The 26,338-nt window shown below is 37.6% G+C and overlaps 1 protein-coding gene across 9 annotated transcripts in view; it reads left to right on the top strand.

Annotated features, from left to right (window-relative positions):
- rapgef2.L (Rap guanine nucleotide exchange factor 2 L homeolog) overlaps positions 1–26,338 on the top strand; it is a 202,550-nt gene that overhangs the window by 143,983 nt on the left and 32,229 nt on the right. For 8 of the 9 annotated variants that reach the window (XM_041581217.1, XM_041581226.1, XM_041581231.1 and 5 more), the window contains one exon: positions 14,971–15,102. In XM_041581217.1, coding sequence (XP_041437151.1) covers positions 14,971–15,102 — 132 coding nt within the window. 9 annotated transcript variants of the gene reach the window in all.

The following is a 26,338-nucleotide window of genomic DNA, read 5'->3' as shown; positions in this document are numbered from 1 at the left end:
TAACAGTAAAGCTCAATTTCACATTTTGTTTGTCTCTTTAAGATATTTGTTAATATTTTGGTGTGGATTATGTGCTTGTTTGGCTGGACTATAGTCACTATCTATTTTAGCCTTTAGCTGGTACCAGGACTGTGCCTGCCTTGTTGCCTAGCAACAACTTCAAGTTTCTGCAGTTGCTCACAAGCCATAGTCAGAATTGTGTGTTAAAAATTAAATGTAATTCCAAATCGCTTCAAGATGAAAGTCCAATATTTAAATATTTTTTAAAATGAAATGGGATCTATTATCTAGACACCCAGTGTTAAGAAAGATCAGAAATATTGCATTGCCATTTTCCATTCTATTATGTTCAAATTGTAAATTTGTCATTTTTGACCAAATTGGTTTTAGCTCTGTAATAATAAGACTAGTACCGTGTACTTGATGTTATCTTAAGGTAGCCATACATGGGCAGATTTAAGCTGCCAATTCGGGTCCTTTAGACTGATTCGGCAGCTCATCTGCACGTGTATGGGGCCCTCCGACAGGCCTCCCTGATCGATATCTGACCATAAATCGTCCAGATCTTGATCGGGGAGGCTTGATTTTTCTGTCAGATCGAGGACCGCATTACCACGATACCACCCACCCAAGATGGAGGGAAGATTCACTAGTTTGGCGGCCTAGCCAAATCAGAGAATCTTACAATGTTCGTCCACCTTAAGCTATCCAATCCAACTTATATGTTTTTTATTTGTTTGTTTTTTTACTTTAAATCATTTTGGTAGCTCCAGACAGCATCAGACTGGCTGTATGGGGCTGCAGGCCCATACACCCCCACCAGGCCTGTGCCCCAGTCACAAATGCACTTGGGCCTCCCACCGAAGCTGCAACCCCCTTCACTGTACCTTATTTTAACTTGTTGGGCTTGCTATCGGGCCAGTAAGAGTGCTGTGATCAAGATTTTCAGTGTTGATTGCCTTAAGGTTGACTTGGCCCACCGTGTTTTTTCCAGGTCCGACCCTGAGTCCAGAATCCAAAGATCCTGATGATAGATCCTATACATGGATACACTCAGATTTTTAGGACCTCTTAATAAACATATTGCTTTCTGATTGGAGCTTCTACTATCCATGTGGGAGAATTCACTTCCATTTTCCTCTTGGAAATACGTTAAAAACCTTAATAAACATATTGCTTTCTGATTGGAGCGTCTACTATCCATGTCGGAGAATTCACTTCCATTTTCCTCTTGGAAATACATTAAAAACTTTATTAGACCCACACTATGACTAAAATGTTTAGCAGGCTGCAACTGTAGTGTGTAAGCTTAACATGGTGCCATCTTGCCCTGTTCCTTTTAAATACAGACAATGGATGTTGTGCATGTATAGTTTAGTTTATTATCCATGTTAGTCAGTGGTTATAGTCGATACTACACGAGAATGGAGAGTAATTTTGTCAAACTGTGTGGACAGGTTTTTTTTTTTCAAATTCTCAATAAAATCAAGCTCCACTTGAATTTCAAGTAGACTTTCCCTAAGTAACATAATTATGCTAAAGGGATTTCAACAACAGGATCCAAGCTGTTCCAATTGGAAGCAGATGTGAATGCAGTGACCCTGTCTACCCTTCAAATCAAGTTTCTAGTGTTAAAGGTACACTCAAAGAGTTTCTCCGTGGTTCTGTAAATACATATTGTTTCAGCATAGAGCTGCCAGCTCCTGCGTCTACTATGCTTTTTGTCTTCTGCAGTCCCAGTGATAATTTGCAGACATGCTAGCAGTTTTACTACCTTAAGGAATTTATTTAGTAATAGAAAAATGCCAGTGGTGATCATACTGTACATACTGCAAGTAATTGTTGAGGACTGTCTTCATTGAACCTTTGCCAACCCTTAGGCCCTTCATAAATTCACTTGTGTCTGTGAATGCATGCAAGTGATCACACTCAGGTAAACATTCTGGGACCCATTTATAAACAATGGGCAAATTTGCTCCTGGGCAGTAACCCCTGGCAACCAATCAGATGATTGCGTTCAGTGTTGAACCTGCAGCTGACTGAAAAATGCTAATCACTGATAATGGGTTAATGCCAGGTGCAAATTTGCCCAATGTTTATAAATGAGCCCATCTGTATCAATATGCAGTGCATTTTAATATCTGTTTACAGTAATTCTTGTAAAGTGTGTGTAGCACTACTGACTTTAAAGCATGTTTCCTGACAGTTTTTGAAAAAAAATAATAAATCCTTGTGATGTCAACAAATAGAGAATAGTGGGCAACCATCAAATTATGTAACAATAAATGTTCTGGCGTAGTCTAGTCCACATTGTAGGATTTTCCTGTATTGGCCCAAAGGAATGGAAACAGGGTATAAATATCTTTTCCCGGATTTCTAAAAAGTTATATACAGTAATCTCTCAATAGAATATATATTGCGGAGACGCCAAATCCAGGTTTTGGTAATGACTTTATTGGGGGATAATACCATTAAAGTTGATGACTGTTGCAGTGGATTCTGTATAAAATAAATCCATTCTTTTGAAAATACCTTTGATAATCTCATGCCACCAAACTGCATCCTAAAAGATAATTTTGAAGTGCAAACATTCAATTATATAGCAAATGGCAGGGGTTTCAAACCGTCTGGCCATTTTTTTTAATGAAAGGATGTTTTATAATTGATAGAACATTTTCTTGATCCACTAAAATGTATCCCACAGAGCAGCTTTTCCACATGGCCTGTTATGCTAAAGCCTGTTCCCCACACAGATTTAATTATTTAATTTATTAGGAGCTGTGTTATGTGCACCAGCCAAGGGAGGTAGTGTGAGAGATGCAAGGCCCTGAAAATGTCAAAATAAATGAATTATCTGAGGACAGACCTTTTCTTCTGTGGGCCAAGCCTTCTAAATAGCACAACACAGGTAAAAACCAACAAGCCTGAATTAATATTAAATAAAATAGAGCAAAATCAACACTACATTTTTAACAAAGCAGATTTAAAGGTAAAAAGAATTGTGTATATATGGTTTAACTCCTTAACTTTGCCTCAATTTTTTTACTTTTAGTAAATTAATTAATTTATTTAAACAACTTACCCACACATTTATTGTAACTCCCAATCATATTTTGTTTTAAATTGGCAGACCAAAGGGAGGCATAAGAGGTACATAGTGTTCTGCTGACCAAAACCTGTCACAGTCCTTCATTATGTCTTTTCTACTCCACTACCATACGGGCTCTCATACATGTGTCATTTTACCCGTGTTTCCTTGCGGTAAATGTTTATTGTATGTGGTTCACCTGTGAGTGTGAAACCTTAGGATTATCCTTAACACATATTAATATTCTGCAGTAGTGTTACATCAAAACACACTCTTGTGTTTAACAAAACCATCTGATTTACTGTAGATTTATACAACCAATTTCCTCATAACTGGCTCTTAAAGGTCTTAAGCTGGCCATAGATGCAAAGATCCGATCGTACGAATCATCGTACGATCGGACTTTCCCATCTCCCGACCCGCCACTAACCATTCAGATCAAAGTCTTACCAGTCAGATTAGTAAAAGAACAGATCAGCAATGTTCTGCCCCTGACAGCAATCGTACGATATCTATGTCCAACCAAAGCTAGTGACAGTCTCCCACTGTAAATCGTACGATCGGCAATACACGCAGAGATATTATCGGCAGCCGACAGAAATTTTCTAACCTGTCCGATCGACCAAACGACCGATCTCCACCGGACGAAAAATGTCGGGACTCTCCACACACGGTTCGAAAATCGTACCAATCCTTGATTTGTACGATCAGATCTTTGCGTCTATAGCCAGCTTTACTGTGTTTAAATACAAGAGATTCACCCTTTTAATGTGACCATACATTGGCCAACCAACAAAAGTAAACCAATGTTTTCTAGTAGATTGAAATTTGCAGAGGAACCATAAAAAGACATGCAATCAATCAAGTGTCAGAAACAGGCAAAGACAGACAGAACCTACCATCCTTCATTTGAATTAGAAATGCTCTGTATTGCAGGCCTTTTGTGTGAGTTCTCTATTATCCCCCGCCTCATCATTGTTAGTCTAAGCATAATTAAGCAGTGACTTTTTCATGACAGATGAAAATGCTGCTCATTCCTACCAGTCGATTGTTCATTTCTGCTCTGTAGTGGCTGTTGATGATGCTTCTACTTTAGTTTAATACTTTTATTGTAATATGTACTGTTTACTACTACTTTGTTGCATTATGATTTAGTTGCTAATTACTGTCAGTAGATAGTACTGTAACCGAAAAAATGTATATGCATGGCAGGCTACTATAATCATCCTTCCAGTGTAGTGTAGTACAGTCAGTCTGCTTGCCATGTAGGTCAGGGTGACCTATGATTCTTAAATTCTTATTTGCATTTGAATATAGCCCTAAAGTATGTGCCCAAGAGTTGCAAAAAACAGCTAGAAACTGATCTCCTGCAGCTTTCACCACAGGTGGAAACTGCCCATTAAGCTTGGGGGAACATAACTCTCTATTTAGACTCCCATCAAAGCGTGTCTGTTAGCTTGTTGTTGGAGCCACAAACCAGTTATGGGGTCTGTAAGGATAAAGAGTGTAACTTAATTAAGCACATGATGCTTGCTTTGACCTTATTGGAGATCCTGCTGACCTCTGAGGATTCAGTTTCACTGTGCCAGTTTGGGAACTCCATGATGTAGCGTTTTTCCTGTTTACATCTTTAGAATCACATGTAAAGGGAATTCATTATAATTGTTTTCTTCTGTGCTAAATCTTATCATACCAGTAGAAACTAATTTATGCTTGTAGATTCTAAATTACAGCAATTGACACGTACTCACAGAGATCTTGGCAATATTTTTTGTTGTAGTTGACACTGATGCTACAGCTCCTTCTTTAAATCTGAACAATAGGTTGGTTTCAGATGGCCATGTGCCATATGCAGATCTACAGAAGAACCCCCTTAGTGTTTCCCAATGGCTGCAGCTCTGCTATAACCAGATGGGTCACCCGACGCAGGCACCAGGACATGTAGGATGATATTTCTAAAGTTTCATTTTCTAATGAATCCTGATGGCAACTGGAGATGCAGCTAATCTCTGTGAAGCTTACTGCCACAACAACATGGTCACTGCAGGGGGCCCTCTAGGTCCAAGAGGTGGCTACATATGAGAGTGCTTTACTGGGCAAGTAGTTGAGTGTCTGGGCCTATTCTTTTGGTTTCTTGTCTTTTTATACTGAAACCATTCTCTTTAGTCCAGTTGTAAATCAGTGGAGAACCTATAGCAGGGATTGCCAACCTTTTTTTACCCAATAGTCACATTCAAATGTTAAAATAGTTGAGGAGCAACACAAACATGAAAAAAGTCCTGGGGATGCCAAATAAGGGATGTGACTGGCAGCCTACAAAAGGCTCTATTTGACATTACACATGCTTTTGATACAACTAAAGCTTGCCCCCAAACCTGGAATTCAAAAACAAGCACTTGCTTTAGGACCACTGAGAAACTTCCAAGGGGATGGTGAGCAATGAGCCACTGGTTGGGAATGAATGGCAGCAGGCACTATATATTAGCAAGACATGATGTTACACAACACCCTGAGAGATTCTAAGCTTGATGTCATAGATATTGGGAACCCAACGTCCCACAATATTCTAAATAAAAATCACAATTGAAGCTCAATAAGTATTTCTTTATTTAAAAAAATTTGCATCTAAATTCTTTTAGATTTAGAACAGAATTCTAAATGAATACCCTTCTCTAACTGGGTGCGGCTGAGGTTATATCCCAGTATCATACAGCTGCAGATGGCCCCTCACAGTACCAGTTACATGTTAATGTAGGAGAAATGTAGTCTGTGTGTAACAGTGATGAATGCAGACATTGAGTGGGGGTTTTCCTGTGTGCACGCCATGTGTGATGACAGAAGCCTTTATTTAAGGAAGGATTCTAAGCAGCCCTATATGCTCTTGCTTGCTTCTCAAGGCAAGATAATTTGAACATAAACTTTCCTTTCTCAAATGACAGTGCTACCATTTAACATGCGGTCAGAACCAACATCTTGAGCCATGGTTTGTGTTTGAGCCTGTTGATTTAAATAGTGCAGACTTTACATTGGCTTTCGTTCATGCTAGGTCTTCCTGCAGCTAGGGGCTATCTGATATCCTCTTTTTCTCTACTGGTACAATTTTGGTTTGTTTCAAAATTACATGTCAAGGTAAACAAAATTGACCCTTGTTTCCCAGCTACAATATGCAGTTGCCCTTATTGCATGCATTTGTCTTATACAATTAAAGTTTAAATAACAAAATATTGTTGTATAAGAGTATGAAACATATTTTTCCAAACTTGTTTTTATTAAAGGATCTTCACATAATAGTTACATAGATACCATCAAAAATAGAAAGTATATGTCAGTTTTGTAACATTATGTTCATGTAATAGACGTGTTGTAATAGAGTAGCAATAACAAATTAAACTAAACAAACAGCTCAGACAAAGTACTTCGATTATCAGAGAGAGCCCCTATATAGGATTCCGTGAATAAGAGCCTAACAACCTGTTGGCGAGATGGCTCCCGGGGGGCGTTTGACTGGTGCGTAGTTGGTCTAGTCGTTGAACTCTAAGATACTGGGATGATTCCATGACCCCTGGATGTTCCGTAAGTAGCGCTGTATCGTACCAGGTAGTGTAACGAAATGTGTTTACTGTAAGGTGCCTAAGTAACATAGGTAAAGATTCTATATATGTCGACCATGTCATAAAAATTTTTTCAGTGTTCAGTTCCTTTGTAATCGTTTTTTCTAACCAGTCCATGTGAAAAATGAAATGTAATTTTTGTTTTACTACTGCCATGGAGGGGGAATCGTTATTAAGCCACTGTTGCAGAATCGTTTTACGGGCCGCCGCAGCCAGTTTCCCCATGAAATCTTTGTCAGATTTCGAAAAACGTGCCAAAGCAGTAACGTCACTAAATAGTGCCCATTCTAATTGCGCATTAACTGGTTTACCAGTCATCTGAGCACCATAGTTAGCAACCTCCTTCCAGAAGGTCTGTAAGAAAGGGCAAGACCATAGATTATGTAATAAATCCGCATTGGGGGTATGGCATCGGAGGCAGTTAGCAGAGGGCAGATATCCCATTTTATGTCTTCTGATTGGAGTCAGATATGAATTATGCAATATTTGCAGAGACATTTCCTGGTACCTACTGACTGGAAGTAACTTCATAATTTTAGTATGTTGTTGGAAAATAGCGGAAGTTGTGTAATTTGGAATATCTAGGGTCCAGGCAAAACCTGGTCTTTGTGTATCATCTAAGTTGATCAGAGTTCTGATCGTTTGGTACAGTTGTGACGTTGTCTGTTTCACCCGTCTATTATTCCAAAGTTTATTAAGCGGGTTAGTTTTATCAATGTCTGACATTTTCCTAATCAGAGTCGTTGCGAAGTGAAGAAGTTGCAAAGTTAGGAAGACATGATGTGCTGTAAATGGAAATTTGTCCAGCAATTTAGCCCGGGAAAAGACAGTGTGATCAGTATCCATTATGTCGTGTAAATTTTGTAGCCCGTTATCTTTCCATTGCAATAAAATAGGATTTCGGACTCCTATAGGGAAATTTTCATTATCCAACCATGACAGGTAGGGAGAAACATTCAGAGACAACTTTTGTCTATTCCTGACCGCCCGCCAAGCCTTGTATGTGTCAATAAACATAGGATTATCACGTAATGAGATGAACAGTCGAAATGCTTGATGTAGTTTTTTTAGATCTGCATTCTTTATGTGATAAGGTAACATCTGCAGCGGATATAGCAATTTGGGAAAAAGGATCATTTTGATAAAGTGTATCTTACCTAGAAACGTCAGGTTTATGAAACATATTTTAATGTTTGGTGTTTGTGTTTTTTAAAAAAAAAATGTATTACAAAGCCATACTGAGCTTATCCCTTTGGAGATGTTACACCTATGCAATCATTTAAAGTTAGCTCTGGTATAATTATGAGCATTTTATGCTGTAGGCATGCTGTAGTTCAGCTACTAGGCTACAGTATCCATTAATACTAGGGGATAGCGGATGTTTGGAAGTCACTTTCTGCTAACTTAGTAGTTCATACACTGATATTAGAGGTTTAGGCAGAAAAAACATACATTTACAATAGTCAAGTAATCCATAGCATCCAGTCAGAAGTCAGCTAGACTTGGTTCTGAAATAATGTAAAAAATTATGTTGTTGATTGCTGGTGGCTACTTATCTGGTGCAACATTTTTGCCTGCTTTAATAGTTCTCTAGGCTTTTAGATTACTGTAACTTGCCTCTGAATATCCTTCCAGCTAAGGAACTACTGCTTGAGTACTTATTGGTAAAAAGCATGGATAAAAGTAGTTTTCACTAGTTTTCCCCCCACTAAATTGATATGAGGTATAATCTACTCAGAAAAAGTTACTCGAGTTTCATGGGAAAGTAACCAGGTGGGGGGAAATATATTGTGCCACAAAGCCCATGTTTTTGCAGTATTATAATACTATTACAGAAACTGGGGCAGACTTTAAGGTGCTGAGCCATATGCTCGGCTAAAAGGGGTTGGGGAAAACACTGATGAGCAAGCTGTATCTGTTTTTTTTTCTTGTTCCATTAGGGAAATTTGGGCAAAGAGCGTTGGTTTGTCTCTTTTATTGTCTTCGTATTTCTATATTTCCTATAGTGGAAGCTTAAAATCAGCTTGCTGGAACCTACTTTTCTCTTAAAAAGTGGGATTTATTTTAGTAATACTTAACTTCCTCCCAGGTAACCACATTTTCTTATACAGACATTTTTGTGGGGGGAACTTGTAAAAATAGTAACACAAATGAAAACAGCTCAAAAGTCTGTTGAGGTCTGTGTGTCTAAGACATGCACATTTTTATGACCAATACCCCAGACACCGGTAGACCATTCTTTTTTTATTTAAAATTTCGGCCGGAAATTTTTCTTTTGTACGTGTGTGTTTTTGCAGTTGGAAAGTATGCAGTTTTTAATTGTTTTCAAGAGAGTAAGCAAGGTGATAGGCATTTAGCCAATTTAAACATCTGTTTGTTTTGCGTGGGGTGATGTATTATGTATTACTCTTTTAAATAAAAACATTATTTTGGATAATATTATGTTGTTTTCCTCCTTCCTTAAATGCCAAGGGATGTTTAGAGGTGACCCTCATATCTGTATGAGAAACAAAGCATCTTTTAAATGGCAAAAGCCCTCAAAGAAGTCAATCAACTTGTTGAGAATCTAATCACACGCACAGTTGAGTTAGCAGTGGGGGAATCAAAGCCAGCTTAACCACCATATGTGATATTCCTTAATCCCCCTGGATATATCATATTGTGCAATGACCCGGGTTTAAAAAAAAAATAATTGTGCTTTTATGGTATATAAACGATGTCCATCCTAGGCTTCCTTGGCTGATTCTGTGTAACACAAAATTCATTGGACTCTTCATTACATTATTAGGGTAGGGGCACACTGCGCGATTTCCCCGCGATTCTGCGCTAAGCGAGTTGTCGCTGCGTTTTTTAAGCCGAAATAGCTTTGCTAACTTTGGCGCTGGCGTCAATGCAAATCGCGGCGAAATCGCTGCGCTAATTCACACGCGGCGATTCGTTTTCTATTGTCGTCCGAAGTTGCCTCGCTGGGCGTTTCCGGGCGACAGTAGAAAAAGAATCGCCGCGTGTGAATTAGCGCAGCGATTTCGCCGCGATTTGCATTGACGCCAGCGCCAAAGTTAGCAAAGCTATTTCGGCTTAAAAAACGCAGCGACAACTCGCCCAGCGCAGAATCGCGGCGAAATCGCGCCGTGTGCCCCTAGCCTTAACATTCACCTGTAAATGCCTAATTTAATATAAAACATGTAAAGGTGTTGCTTCTGTAAATGCATATATCAGCTTGTTCAGGTTCACAGGGCTATTCTGTTTGCCTTGACAGCATCTTTAAAGGGATACTGTCATGGGAAAACATTTTCCAAAACGCATCAGTTAATAGTGCTACTCCAGCAGAATTCTGCACTGAAATCCAATTCTCAAAAGAGCAAACAGATTTTTTTATATTTAATTTTGAAATCTGACATGGGGCTAAACATATTGTCAGTTTCCCAGTTGCCCCAATTATGCGACTTGTGCCTGCACTTTAGGATGGAACTACTTTCTGGCAGGCTGTTATTTCTCTTACTTAATGTAACTGAATGAGTCTCAGTGGGACTTGGCTTTTACTATTGAGCGTTGTTTTTAGATCTACCAGGGAGCTGTTATCTTGTGTTAGGGAGCTGCTATCTGGTTACCTTCCCATTGTTCTTTTGTTAGGCTGCTGGGGGGGGGGGTGATATCACTCCAATTTGCATTAAAGAGTGACTAAAGTTTATCAGAGCCACATGACTGGGTGAAGCTGGGAAACTGACAATATGTCTATACCCATGTCAGATTTCAAAATTTAATAAAAATGTTTTGAAAAATGGATTCAGTGCAGAATTCTATTGGAACAGCACTATTAACTCATGCGTTTTGAAAAAAACATGTTTTCCCATTCCTTTTCAAAACAGCAGCAGTGTTCATCTTCTGTGTGAGAGATGAATTCTAGGTTTTACGCAAGACATTACATGGGAATCATAGTGATAAATGATAGCTTGCATATATATATGTATACATATTTCTAGTATAGTATCACTTTTAAGAATATTTGTGAAAAAATATTTTATGGGTACTGTTTGTGAATGAAGATTGAAGTTAATAAGGTACAAAATACAAAGGTCAGCAAGGTTTATTGGATTTTTAATAATGTTCATATAATGATTCAAAATTCTATTTCTTTTAAATTGACCCCTTTGCACTCTATATATTCATTTCATCATCGTGGCTGATTGTTAAATTGGAATTATTCTAGACTGACGATAGCCTTGCTCTTCAATTGAACTGGACCTTCAAGCACCTGATTCTGTTTACCATTTATTCACATATCCTTTTACCCAACTGCTTTATTGAAGGGAAGAATTTAACCCCACAAGGGTTATCTTCATTTTATTCCCTGATGTTTCTTAGTATTTCACTGGTTACAATAGTTCTCTTCAGAAGAGCACTGAAAAAGGATGACAGAATGCTCACACATAAGAAGTTAGTTCCTGATACTTTACTATCTTTATGGAATCGTTGGAATTGGCAAACCTACAAATTGTGTGTACTGTGTAGAACCTAGGTTCCACCATGCAGCCATCCAAGCTTTTCAAGATGATGATTGGAGTTGTACATTTCCAAAAGTTGGAGGTCAAGGGACTAACTGTCCTCTAGCAGCCCATATCTCTATACCCAGCCAAAGAAACAATGAGCCGCCTATGTAAAAAAAAGTATGTAAAACTCAATCTGTTATCACATTTTACAGTGGCGTGACCTGTCACTCTGAATTATACCCTTAAGCAGGATCAATGAAAATGACTTTGTTACGTGTAATTAGATGTATTGACTGCTGCTTTTAAATCACTGAACCTTGCAACCCGTGCGCTCTTAATGTCTGTTTTTCTCTGAATTAAACGAGTGGGCATTGTACCAAATGATAAATGGGAAACATCACTGCTTGTCTCAAATGCCTGATTGCCTTTTAATTGATAAGTTCTATACCTAGAGAACATTGGTGAGGGTTGTGTTATTAGATACTGTCAGGTCTATTTTGAACTTCTGAACAGCGCCAAGCATGATTAGTCATAGCAGCCAATAAATCATCCTGCATGACAATAGTTCCTTTAAGTACCCGGAATTTATCTCTTACCACTTACCACCACCATTGCTTATCTGCTACTCATGCAGCCACCGCAGTCTCCGCACCTACAGGTTATCAGCAGGTTGTGGTGGAATAGCAATATCTTTTGCCATAAATATTTATATTTTTATATTGATTTGAATATTCACATCAGTAAAAAGTTGCTATACATAATTCTGGCTGTGAATTGTGCCTTACCATATAAGTAGCAGCATTATGTGAATGAATATAGACTTGTCTTGTTTGCTAGTAAACCCCCAGTAAGTGCCTATCTATTCTTCCCCTCCGTAGTTTAAAATTAAATTAACATCATTTCCTACAATGTGATCATTGGTAATGTTTTTGTAATGCTAGTGTTTAGCTCTTCTGCAAAGTCACTGCATTAGTTTGTTAGGTACAGTTGGCTGAAGTCTGTAATCTAAAACAGACCGTAACTTTTTTAAATGCTTGAAAGAGATACTGACAGCAGAAAATAAACTTTTTTTTTTATATCTAACACAACATTATCTTTGAATGGTATTTATCATTTTGCCATAAAAGTATTTGCCTGATGCTTTTACATTACCTTTCTTACCCCCATGTCCCTCTATGAGGGGGCTGACATATTTGTGCAGCAGGAGTCCGTTAGCATTAGACTGAACTGAACTTCAAGCAATGATTACTTACAAAAGCAGATCTATTAGTGAAAAACGATCAAAATGAGCTATAGGTAACTTTTCATGTAGAATAATATTTTGGAAAGAACATTTTTAGTGTCAGTATCACTTTAAACCAGTGTGGACAGATAGGAATTGTCCCATGCATAAACAGATCTCATATGGAATAGGGCCAAGGCATTGAAATCCAATGTTATGCAGAGCCACTGGGCATACAGTTTAGCCTGTAATGCACTGCAGAAGGAAAATCTTTAGAAGTGTTTATAGAAGTTGATAGGGTACATTTACTTTTTAAATAGCAGACAAAGCCTGGTTTGAAGCCCAGGCCTATTTTGCTTAAAAGGTTTAACAGCAGCAAAACTGCGATCCATAGACTTTGGGCAGTTATTTCTGGCATACGTTCAATTGTACCCCGTTTTTATAACCTTCTAAAAATAAGTGATGTTTTATCTCTGTCACAGCACCTGCAATAAGTTTGGGAAGCGGTTGCGAACCATCAGATTCAGTTATTTAAAGGCAGACTCTGACTCACACTGTGTTAATGCCTTTGGTCAGGATGCCTTTCTAATTATGTTGGAAAAAGAGAGATAAGGTACAAAAAAGGGCACCAGTCAATTTAAGGCTTTTTGGCATTCATCATCTTGCTTACAAAGCATAGTTATATAACATAGGGTGCAAGGGCCAGACTTTAGCAAGTTCACACTTTGGTTAATTCTCTGTGTGTTAATCCAGAGGATTTTTTCACAAATCCCTTTCATAGCAGATAAAATGCCAAATTAACCTTAAGGTTGTTCGCCTTTGAGTTAACTTTTAGTATGATGTAGAGAGTGATATTCTAAGACTGGTTGCAATTGGTTGTAGTTTTTTTATTATTTGTGGTTTTTGAGTTATTTAGCTTTTTATTCAGCAGCTCTCCTGTTTGTAATTTCCGTGATCTGGCTGCTAGGATCCAAATTACCCTAGCAACCATGCACTGATTTGAACAAGAGACTGGAATATGAATAGGAGAGGCCTGAATAGAAAGACAAGTAATAAAAAGTAGCAATAACAATACATTTGTAGCCTTACAGAGCATTTGTTCTTTAGATGGGGTCAGTGACCCCCATTTGAAATCAAGAATGAGTCCATAAAAGAAGGCAAATAATTAAAAAAAGCTATAAAAAAGAAAAAAATGATGGCCAATTGAAAAGTTGCTTAGAATTAGCCATTCTATAACGTACCAATAGGGGTGATCCACCCTTTTGGGAGGGATCCCTTATCCGGGTGTCTCCCATTGACGCCATTGTATCCAAATAATCCAACATTTTTTTAAATATTTTCTTTTTCTTTGTAATAATAAAACAGTACCTTGTGCTTGATCCAAACTAAAATATGATTGATTCTAATTGGAAGCAAAAACAGGCTATTGGGTTCATTTAATGTTTAAATGATTTTCTAGTAGACTTAAGGTGTAAAGATTCAAATTAAGGAAAGATCCATCATCCGGAAACCCTCAGGTCCCAAGCATTCTGGATAACAGTTCCCATACCTGCATAAGTTGAGCAAATTCCTTTACTGAGAGCTTTTTTTGGCCTCTGCTACTTTCTAAAAAGTGTCTGCAGTAAAAATGTGATACCCTCTTGCGTCTGCAACATGAGTGTTCTTTATATCTTCTTGTGCCCATTTTCAGAATTTTCCCTTCCTTTGTGAGGGCAGCTGTTCTTATTCATGCAGAGTAAGTGGGGGAAGCAGCAGCAGCATCATCATGACTCTGGGGGAGAAGAGCTGATTCAGTTTGGTGAATACTCCCTGATTATAGTCCTCTGACATATTTCATGGAGCTAAGCTGCTCACTGTCTCTATTGCCACAATAACCATTAACACTTAACTAGGCCTCTCTATGAATAGGAAAGCTGTTAATTACCCAAGAACTACCTTCGGTGGACTAATATGTCTTTTCATTGTGATGGTGCCTGTCCAGTGTTCCAGTATATAAATTGCCTGCAGATTTTTCATTTACACGACTCTGCTAGAAAAACTAAATTTGTGTGCCGTCCATTGAAATTTAATCACACTAGTGTGCACCTTTTGCTTCTCATTCTCAAGGGAAAATATCACCAAAGAACTTTGTAAAGTGTCAGTTGTGACTACAAACCCACTTATATCGCTATATAACAGCCGGAATGAGCAGCCAGTTTCCCAGTATGAGGATGATTTGCTCGGTGACATTATGTAAAAGGTGGACATTAAAATACAATCTGCTTCTTAAATTGACAATAATTTGTATTTTGCAAACATGGGGTTTGCTTTTATATTCTTCTAGAGGTTATCCTTAATCATTTAACCAAGTGGGAAACCATCCCTTAGGAAAGATATCCATCGTGTGCTTTCATTAGTCTGCTTCTATCGAGTCCTGTTATTAAATGTCACTGGAAATTACGCATCTGCCGCGTCAATTCAATTCTTTTTATTATTGCTCTTGGTGGCTAGTGTGTATGTTTGATACAGAGCTGAAAATTGGGACCTAGGGCTGATTGTCTTTCTTCTTTATTCCTCTAGCTCCCTGCTGATTTCACTAAACTGCACATCACAGACAGTCTACATCCACAGGTGACGCACGTGTCCTCCAGTCATTCAGGATGTAGCATCACTAGCGATTCTGGGAGCAGCAGCTTGTCTGACATCTACCAGGTACACTCTTATTTCACCCATTAAAGCTTGTCTCTATACCTGTGTTCTAGTGATGTGCGGGCCAGATTTGTTTGATTGGGAGACAGAATTTGTGCATCAGTTCATAGTACAGGGGTAGAGGGGTGCACATGCATACATTACAAATTGAATATTGAGTGTGCCTGGATGTACACTTTGTTATTGACAAAACATCACAGTTTGCAGAACCTACTAAATTTGTATTTGCAGATAAGAACTGCTGCATGAAAATTCAATTGATTCAAATTCGATAATTGTAATTATTTTTCCAAACGAGTTTTTATTTAAATGAAAGTGAAATTATTATACAGAGTAAATGTCTGTGGTAGAGTCTCCATACTGCCGGCTAATTAAAATAAATGAACATCTTTGTGCTGCTACTTCTCTGTACAAAAGCTATGGCAACAAAATGCAGAATATATTTATCACAAATATTGAATCCATTGCAGCTTGCCTCCTTGATATCCCTATAAAGGTGAATGCTGATCCTGAAAGAGGTGTAACTTACTAAAAAGTCTCCATGCTTTGTCATAGAATTGGTGTGTGGTTTCTTGTTACGAATGTTGGGAGATACAGCATGATAGTGTTTGTTTTAACGGTAGAAGTGGACAAACCCTATAAAGTCAGTCTGCTTACAAGCTCTTAACTGTATTCAAAATACAATATATAATATTAAAGACATAAAAGTCTCTATAATAAAAAGCCTTTTCAAATTAAACATGAAATCCAAATTCTTTTTTTTATTAAAGCATTAATAGCTGTTGTAAACGCTTTTAAAAAAAAATATATATATCTCAGCTGTCAATCAAATATTGTCTGCCCCTCCTCTATGCCTTAGGCATAGAGGCGGGGCAAGCAATTACTTTCACTTTCCATTCGGAACTAGCTAGATGTCACTGCTCTCCCCATATTCCCCCACTTTCTTTACCATTTAATTGTGTAATCATTGCATTGGAATGGACATCAGGTCCCCCATTCTGGTGCACAAACAAGATTTTGAGATTATGCAAGGCTTTTCTTAATAACAGTGTCCACAAAATGGCTCCTGCCTGCTTGGTATAATTATGACTTCCCAGACCGGGTGTAATTAAAGTTAATTTTGCTTGACTAATGCCAAAAAAAATAGTATTTAGGATATTTTTTTGGTGAACAGGTCCCCTTTAAATACCATTTTACAGTAAGTAGGCCTCTCCTATTATCATAGCCACTAGATTTTAGCATGAAATTCAAGACGAGAGAACAAAAAAGTCCCTCCTTTTCTATACTTATAAACATCAAACTCTTTAAAGGGCATGTAAAGGCAAAAAAATAAAATCCCATTTTTACTTTTTTCAATGAAAAAGAAACCTATCTCCAATATACTTTAATTAAAAAATGTGTACCTTTTTATAAGAAACCTGACTGTATGCAGTGAAATTCTCCCTTCATTTACTGCTGTGGATAGGAATTGTCAGATGATCCCTAACTGCTGAGCAGGGAAACAATCATACTTATGAACAGCAGGGGGAGCCCCCGCCTTAGTTCCCAGCCATGCAGAACTCAAGCAGTTTTGTTTATGACGAACCCTAAGCAGCCCAGACCACACTGAGCATGTGCACAGTCTTAGTCTTGCAAAGATGTTTAACAAAGTTACAAGATGGTGACCCCCTGTAGCCAACTTTGAAAGCCTAAATAATTTGTTTGATTAGGCTTGTGGTGCAGTAAGTTCATGTTTATATTTAGTATACAAAATACAGCATTTCTAGCCTTATTCTATTTTAGACTTTACATGCCCTTTAAATCTATATTTTAAAGGGGTTGTTCACTTTCCAAACACTTTTTTCAGTTCAGTTATTTTCAGATTGTTCCCCCAAAATTAAGATTTTTTTCAAATACTTTTCATTATTAATAAGTTTAATGTCCTTGTCATTGGTGTTTTAGTCTGGCAGCTCAGTAATTCAGGGGCAGACTCTAAACTGTTACAATTTTGCAACATTTAGTTGATACATTTCTCAGCAGCATCTCTGGAGTATTAGCAACTATTGTATCAATTCCAACAGCTGCCTGTAATGAAACCCTGAGATTCTGCTCAGCAGGGAGAATGAAAAGAAATGTATCAACTAAATGTATTGGAACAGTTTACAGGGTCGGTGACCCCCCCCCCCAGAGCTGCTTTAGAAGGTGAAAAATTACACTTTACACATCAATATTAGAAAAACAGTGACACATAGAAAGTAATTGAAAAAAGTTGTTATTTCTGGTGATCTATCTGAAAACAACTAATTGTTTGAAGCTGAACAACCCCTTTAAGATAATGAAATAAGTGAAACTTGCAAAGAGATGGCCATTTAACTCTTTCAAAATAAATGTAGAATATAAGTACTGAAGCCATAAAGTTTCTCAGTACTAATGCACATTTGTTTAGTGAACTCTTTGCAAGGTTTTTACATGTTCTATTACACTGGCCATTGTTATTCTACACAGATACAGTGAGACGCTATCAGATCGACAGCCTGTGCCTGTATATGCTATTTACGGTCACTGGCACATGACAATGCTGAGACTAGTGGGTGAGTCTATACTGAGGAGCCAAAGGTAGCAGTTACCTGGTTGTTTGATGCATTAAACACAGAGTGATGTCTGCAGTGGAATATAAAGGTCCCCCCTCATGCAACTTCATGCAATGATTGGCTGGCAAATCCACCAGTCCTCGTATATGTCTATGGAAAAACACAAATATCCGTTCCTAACAGTGTGACTTGACATTTCTGTCAGGAGATGGTTTAATGGCTTCTCAGATGCTGTGTCACACTGTCACAAACTATTACCTAGCAGATATGTGTACTGCCTGGAAGAAGTAGGCAATAAAACATCACTGCACGCTCATAGCCTGTGGGATACCAAATCCTTTCTACTTTCTTTCTGCATCCAAATAAGTATTGCACCAAGGCTAATGCCTAGACTACCCCCCTTAATTGACATGGAAGGCTTGTGTATATATATATATATATATATATATATATATATATATATATATATATATATATATATATATAGAGGTAACAAGAAGAGCCCGCACACACAGGACTTGAGTGAAGAAAAAAATTTTGTTTATTCAACGTTTCGGCCCAGTCACATGAGCCGTCTTCAGGAAGTGACTGGGCCGAAACGTTGCAACGTTTCGGCTCATGTGACTGGGCCGAAACGTTGAATAAACGAAATTTTTTTCTTCACTCAAGTCCTGTGTGTGCGGGCTCTTCTTGTTACCTCCATACTATGTTTAATTGCTCCAGCACCTAGGCATCCATTTTGTGCTCTGTGTGCACCGACCCCTTGGTTGTTATATATATATATATATATATATATATATATATATATATATATCATATCTGCAAAGCTGGTAAATGTAGCCTTTCCATGTTGCTAGACAAAATGCCACCCACTTCCACTCAATCCACATTTGAATCCACTTTCAGAGCACTGGTGAATGTAATCATTCATTATTCCTATCCCTTTCATATCCTTTATACAATATGTAGGTATTTAAATCATCTAAGGATTACTGTTGTGATTGGTTGTCTGTGTTGAGATGAGTGCAGAGCATAAGAGCACTTCTTCCTAGTGTATTCAGAGCAATGAAGGTTTTCTTTCTCCATTGGAACCGTGGGAGCAAGTTGGCAGATGTCTAAAAGAAATGGCTGTGCATTAGCCAAGGTCCATTAACACTCTTGGCTTAGCAAGTGGTTTCATTATCCCTCTATTCACATTCACACAGAGCCACGTTGAGAGACCCTCCTCCTTTGCACATGTTCTTTCCCTGCTTTTTGGTTCTTATTACATGTTCAAATTCAGCATTTCGTGGTGTTCACAGGGAAAAATACAGTTGGGAAATAAGGCAACAAATTGCATTTAAAATAAATATATAGAAAAAAATGAGTGTCCCACAAGGCACATACGGTGTATAAGAAAGGATTTTTGATTGGGTTTGATTTTCCTCGTTTGGGTACAAATGAATTCATATTGTGATCCAGCAGCAAACTGAAGCAATTACTCCAGAATTTTGAAAAATATGCTTTTCTATTAAAATGAAGACATATTTTAGAAGTACAATATTTCAATGAAATGTTCATGGAACAAACCTAATGAAAACATGTTGCAGCTACAACACTGGCCCATGGCAGTAAGCAGAAGAGTTGGCACTACTATCAGCAAAGTACAGAAGGTTTTTGAAGGAAATGTGTTTGCAAATTTAACAGGTCATTTACAGATATAAGGGAATGCACAAAGTGCAAACAGGTGCAGTTGACTCCCTGAATGAATACAGGTCCGCTTCATTGGAGAGGTTGCCCTGATATGCCCGCCTTGAGTGGGCATTATCGGGCTGATCCGATCGTGGGCCCATCAGATCATAATGCCTGGTATGCAGGCGCGGATCACAATGCCAGGATTGCAGGCAGTTGGTGCGAGGACCGATCAACAAAAAGATGCAGTCATCCGTCCAACGGGATTTTTAAACCTGCTTGTTTTCGGATAGATATCAGTCAGGGAAGCCGGTCTAAGGGCCTCATATACTAGAGTCCTGCATCAGTTTTTGTACACATGGATACTCGTGAAATACCTGCAAGGTGATCAGGTTTTGGGCATAAATGTGTGATTGCCTTGCTGAGTTTGAGGGTAAGTAAGCTATTTGTGGGTCAGGTTGGGTAGCGGGTCTGGGTAGCTGAGTATATAGGGTTGGGGGCACGGGTCGGCTTGCAGTTCAGTGGGTCCAGGTCGGGCACCGCTCTACTCCACTGCTCAATAAGCTGCCAACCTGGTCTGTCGGCAGCTTTTATTGGCCCGTGTATGGCCACCTTTAGGTATACACACTTCTTCTCTGGTCTCTTTAAATGACCTTTTATACCAAAGTAATCAATTATAACATTGTATCTTAAACACAGGTTTAAGATTCTATCAATCAGTATACAGTTAAAATGAGTGCTCAGTTCTCTTTAGTGAATACATGTATCTGTGTGGGAGTGAATTGTTTTTATTCCCCATTAACTGGATTTTATGTAACATCAATAACATACCTTAAAGAGGGTAGCGCTGTAAATGTGTCTCACCAAACAAGTGCAGTAAAAAGCAACGCTAATTTATTGAGCACTTTAATCTGCTTCCATACTGTTGAACATTAGGCATGGTGAAAGCAATTTAAGCTCCAAGGATGTACGTATAGGTTTGCCACTCTGCTTGCACCACACATTTTTTCTCACACCAATCGATCACCGAGGAATGCCATTGCCCATTGGTGAGCCAGGTATACAAATGAGTGACAGGGTCATATTCTTTTGTTAGCCAGCATCCCATATTTGCTTGTTTTTATGCTTAAAAGCCGTTTAAAGCCTTGCCCACAAAGACTCAGCCTCTGTCCTTTTTGGCAGAACCTTGCCAGGGGAAGCTGCTGGTCTGTACTGGGTATACAGAACTAACATTTAAAAAAACCTTAAAGGGAATAGTGAGAGTGAATGTATGGCTCTCTTCTCTAGTTTAGAAGTGCTGGAGTGCCCTATATCTATTTTAGTCTGACCTTGACTACATTATCACTTATTAAGATACTGGCAGTAAAGCTGTTTTACTGCCTTTGATGTATATGGCTACGCAGTATTGCACCACTCTGCTCTTGTCGGGGTCACAAGTAAAAATAAGCATTTGGCTTTTCAAGGACATCCAGGCAAGGGCAGTCGGAGTGAAGTGGACTTTTGTTAGGTGCTAAGTGCCATGTGTGCATATTTCATGTTGAGCAATTAACGTGTCTGACAAAGTTTCATGTTGTTGCATTGCAAGCGCTGCCTGTCATTGTGAATGATGCTGAACAGAGAGCACCTCATAACCAATAGAAAAAAAAGCTCAGATCACATTGTCCCAATTTTACCCAGTGTGTTGCTAATCAAATCAGGTAAAGATCCACTTGTATAGTGACCTTGCAGGTGAATCCTATATGTATGCTGAGCTTTAAGGCTTTAATTCACCGGTGTGAGTTAGTATAGGGGATATGATTTATATTTTTATTTATTTTGCATAAATGATGTGGCCAAAACTGCGGTGCAGTTCTATATAACATTTACCCACTCTCCCTGGCATCATAAATATCCTTTAAGTCACAACGCTAAATATGACATGTCACATGACAATTTTGTGCTACATTAAAGTTTTTTTACGGTAAATTTGTGCTTGGCATCTGGTGCTGTAGTTATACCAAGCTAAAATATTGTACCTACAAAAGAAATTTGTGTAGGATGAAGCTAATTTTAGTTAAACAGCTGAATAAGCCAATTTAATTGGCAAATAATTAATGGACCCTTCACAAAAATGACTAGCATTTAAAATGGCATTAAAACCAGCATTTAATTTTTTTTATTATTATTATTTCTAGGGTAAAAACATTTTATTAAAATGGATTACACTGATTAATAGGAAACCCTCATGAATATTCAATGAAATATAAATAAGCCAGCTCTCAGGGAGCTATCTGTTGGTAATAGACAGGACTCTGCAATGGAGAGATGCATGCTAGTATGACAGGCAGCAAATCAGTGGGAAGGATGGTTCCCTCTTGCCTAATTAATATGTGGGTAAAATAACCCAACTGGTAGTTTTATAAATAGATGTTTCTACTACCCTTGTCATCACCATACATTAATTTTAGCACACGTTTTAATGGCAATACCAAAGAGTGCAGTTGTTTGTACTGAAGATAGTATCTTGGACCTTTCTTAATTTGAATAATTAAATCACTGTTTTAAATTTAAAGCTACAATAGATTATTGATGACTAGGGATAAACTAAATCCAGGGTTTGGTTCGGTGCATCCTTATTAATTATTAAATGCAGGCCTTATTGCTGAGACTTGGCTGCAGCCCCATAAACCTAGTTACTAATCCATCATTTCTGATAGGCAGAGGATTTGTAAAATGGAACAATATCTGCAATACTTAGGGCGTCTTGCACAGTACCCCAAAAACATCTGCTTGCTTCAGGGTTACTTGTGGCTGTAGCTATAATATAATGTCATTACTTGCCGTGTGCAAAAAGAATTAAATCCAGATCAGAAGTTGCTGCTTCAATAATGAAAAGAGAGTACAATTTTAGTAGCAATGGATTATATTATAACAGAGAAACTGAAGCAATGGATCCCTTCCCTGTAGAGCATAAAATCTATATCTGTATGCTTGAATTGCAGGGAGATTAAATGAGTAAGGCCACACTGTTTAATGTCCTTGAAAATGAAAGTGTTGGCCATGGCAACAACATAAGATGAGGCTTAAATGCTTAGAATAATTATATACTGAATATTGCTATGTATGGTGTTAAGCACAACTCAAGTATGAAAAGCACAAATTACAGTTGGACCTTGAGACAAGTGAAGGGTCGATTATATATTTGCAGTTTATATATGTGAATATTTTATATAGCACTGCTTTTATACAAAGCACTATACATACAGTACCTGATAAATGGAACAAACAATACAAGTAAAAAAACAAATCTGTTGTAAAAGCAGATGTGGTATTTATTTTTTGAAACGTGCAACAGGTATGAATGAAGTTCCGATTATTTATTTAAACCAATATTAAATTTTTTCATTTTTTCTCTGTAATAAAGTACAGGTATGGGATCTGTTATCTGGAAATCCATTATCCAGAAAGCTACAACTTACAGAAAGGCTTCCATAGACATTTTTTACAAATAATCCAATTTTTTTTCATGATTTCCATTTTCTCTGTAATAATAAAACAGTATCTTATACTTGATCAAAAAACGAAGATAAAACGAATCCTTATTGGAAGCAAAACCAGCCTATTGGGTTTATTTAATGTTTACATTATTTTCTAGTAGACATAACGTGTAAAGATTTAAATTAAAGAAAGCTCTGTTATCTGGAAAACCCCAGCATTCTCGATAACAGGAAGTACCTTATACTTCTTGTTTACTAAATTACCATAAAGCCATGTTGATGACAAAGCAGTCCAATGGCTTTTTTTTTTTAAAGGGGAAGGAAAGCCTCTTCAGAATAATTGAATTATTATTATTATTATTTGAATTACTTCTATAAGATATCTTCAGAATAATGTACCTTGATTTATTGCCTTGCTCAGCCAAACTGCTACAGTTTGCAAGAATACTTACATTATAGCAAATAAAATCGGAACATAATCTTCCCATTACAGGGACCTTATTGCTATTGACAAGGTCGGGCTGCAAGGATACATAAAGAATCTCTGGGCTGCATGTCAGCAGTGACTAGCTTCTGCTAGCTGATAAGCTACCAGTCTATTAAATTTGTGCTGATTGCCAACCATGGTGATCAGATTGGAGGGGGAGAAAATATAGTGATGTAAAGCATCTCTCTCTAGAGGGTTTCCAATTTTTTATTTTTACTAGTGGGCATCACTCTATAGTGGAGCAACCTCTTATCTGGAAACCCAGTTCTGGATAACAGATACAATATGTGTTTTTATGGTGATTAGGTTTGGTTTCAGTGATCAGGTGCCAGATGTTGATACATAGAGAAATGAGGTCCCTCATTGGAGATTTTTTATCCTTTTTAAACAACAGTAAGCCATTTTTGGTGCAGAAGCTCTTCAACATGCTGCAGGTAACGCCAGGTATCGGTTGACATCTGCATCAAATTAATTTGATTACTGGACACACCAGGAACATTAGCCATTTGCTTTGCTAGTGTAATTTTAATAACTATGGTAATAAGTGTAAATTCTCTTTTAAAGTAAGACAACTGATGGAAACTCCAAGTTGCAATTGATTAAAAGATTCAGTGATAAGTAACCCACGTTGTTGCATGCACATTGCTGTAAAGTAATGAGAAAGATATCCGGATGGACCGCTGCTTATATCACAAATGCATCTAGCCCAAATGGCAGAACAATAAATTGAATTTTTATTTGCAAGTCTTATAGTTTAGATTTTAATTTCCGTTGAATGTACCTGGTTGTTTTGCTCATGCAATCCAAACAGAGATATTGCTGGAAACAGAGCAGATATTAATGTGTGCACATATTCAAAGATGCTGAATCAGGCCTTGAAAAATGCTGACCCAATTTTTAAAGGTGGATAAAAGCTTTCAGCATTGGATCCTTAAGGGAAAAAAAAAACATATTCCTTGACTTTTTTTTTTTTTAAATCCACCTTTGACTTTTGCTGTCAAGAGATTATTCCTGTGGCTACCGAGCAGCAAGTGATAGCAGTTGTTTATTCAGCGTGGCAGCTAAGGAAGGCCACATTAGTGCAGACAAATTGAATGTTGCTTCATTATGTCCTTGGCAGGCCTGGTGTCACACTCCTCACTTACCTACATTATTCCTATTAGACACTCATATTTTATTAACACTTTCACTGTTGCATAAGCGATAGTATTTTCATTTGTAGCATGATCCCTCAGCCACATCTCGGAGAGCAGCCATGCTAATACGTTCTAAAACGACAGTAGCATTAATGCAAGCAGCCTTCCGTGGTCCTGAATGTTATTAAACGATTATGGTAAAGGCTGAATGGCTCCAATTTGTCTTGCACTGAAGTCCCTTGTGTGATCACTAGCTAAGTCAAATCATTTTTTCCTTCCAGTTCCATAAATGTGATTTTTAGATACTGTATACACTGTCACATTATTTTGATTTCAAAATCAAAATCAATTTGCAATGTATTTATTATTGTCTTGTGAATTCCAGTGGTACAATAGCACTTGTGGAATAGTTTCAGCACAGATCAGTATATACACTTTATATGCTTTCAGCTGAAGCCCAGTTTGCTGCCTGTTCACCAGTTAAGAGACTGCAAGAAAACACATTGTTTTGCCACGTTCCACTTATTAAGGTCCAGCTTTAGCCTTCAAGAGTGGAGCATGTACAAAAGTTTCATAAATCACTGTTTATTAGCTTGCTTCCAAATTCAACTTGTCATTGTGCCTTTACAAGGGGGCAGCTTGCTCATTATTTATTTTACGAGCGGCAAAGCGTTCCCGCTCGTAAAAATAAATGAGTGGCCCTGTTTTACTAATCGTTTTCCATGTTACTGCCGATTTGTAGTAGCGCAGATTTTTACTGATTTCTGTAAGTCCCCCCCGTAGATAAGCATTAACATTACTTAAAGAAACAGTAACACCAAAAAATGAAAGTGTTTTATAGTAATGAAAACATCATGTAGTGTTGCCCTGCACTGGTAAAACTGATCTGTTTGCTTCAGAAGCACTTCTATAGTTCATATAAACAAGCTGCTGTGTAAGAATGGCGGAAATTGAAAAAAGTTTATATGGCACAGGTTAAATAGTGGATAACACCATTATGTTCTGCAGAGCTTATCTGCTGTGTAACCTGAGCCTTTTCTCCTTTGAATGGCTGCCCCCATTGCTACACAGCAGCTTATTTATATAAACAATAGTAGTTTTACCAGTGCAGGGCAACACTTTCAATTTTTGATGTTACTGTTCATTATTTATAATGCACATTATTTATTATATAATTATTATTATTATTATATAATGCACATTATTTATATATAATACACAAAGCCATGAATATCTTGTAAATTATATCCTTATAAACGGTGAGTAGTGATGTCATCAGTTATAAACGGTGAGTAGTGATGTAATTTCTGTCACATTACTCACTAAAATTTGTGTATTATAATTAATAAAGTACCCCCAGTTGTAAAATATGAGGATATTATAAGTTACCTCGGAGTTCCATGACCTGTATAAAAACACTCAGCCTTCGGCCTCGTGTTTTTATATGGTCATGAAACTCCTCGGTAACTTATAATATCCTTATATTTTACAAGAGGTGGTACTTTATTCACTATATAATTATTAATATTATTTTATAATGCATATTATTTATCAGGGACTTACTGGATTAACTGGAAGTGTTCTAGCTGCTAAACGCAAACTCCTCATAAAACAGAGTTCAATTTATTACTAACGAATATACAAGTTTAAAAAGGTGAGAGAAGGTTTTAATGAATGTGCCATTTCCTGAAGTCACATTGTTGATAGCTCATTAGAAAAAATACTTTCCTTTCTGCAACACATTCCACAGTGATGCACAAGAAAACGCTGTGTACATGAAATTCATACAAATACTGACCAATGCAGCAGGTACAGAGAGCCATGTTCCTTCAGATTTACAATCCATTAAATCAATTAATGAATCAATTAAGATCAATAGCACCTGAGTACCAAGCCATG

This window comes from Xenopus laevis, chromosome 1L, assembly GCF_017654675.1.
Source record: "Xenopus laevis strain J_2021 chromosome 1L, Xenopus_laevis_v10.1, whole genome shotgun sequence".
Classification (NCBI taxonomy): Eukaryota; Metazoa; Chordata; class Amphibia; order Anura; family Pipidae; genus Xenopus; species Xenopus laevis.
Note: the sequence above shows the minus strand (reverse complement) of the source record. Positions and strands in the feature narration are given on the sequence as shown.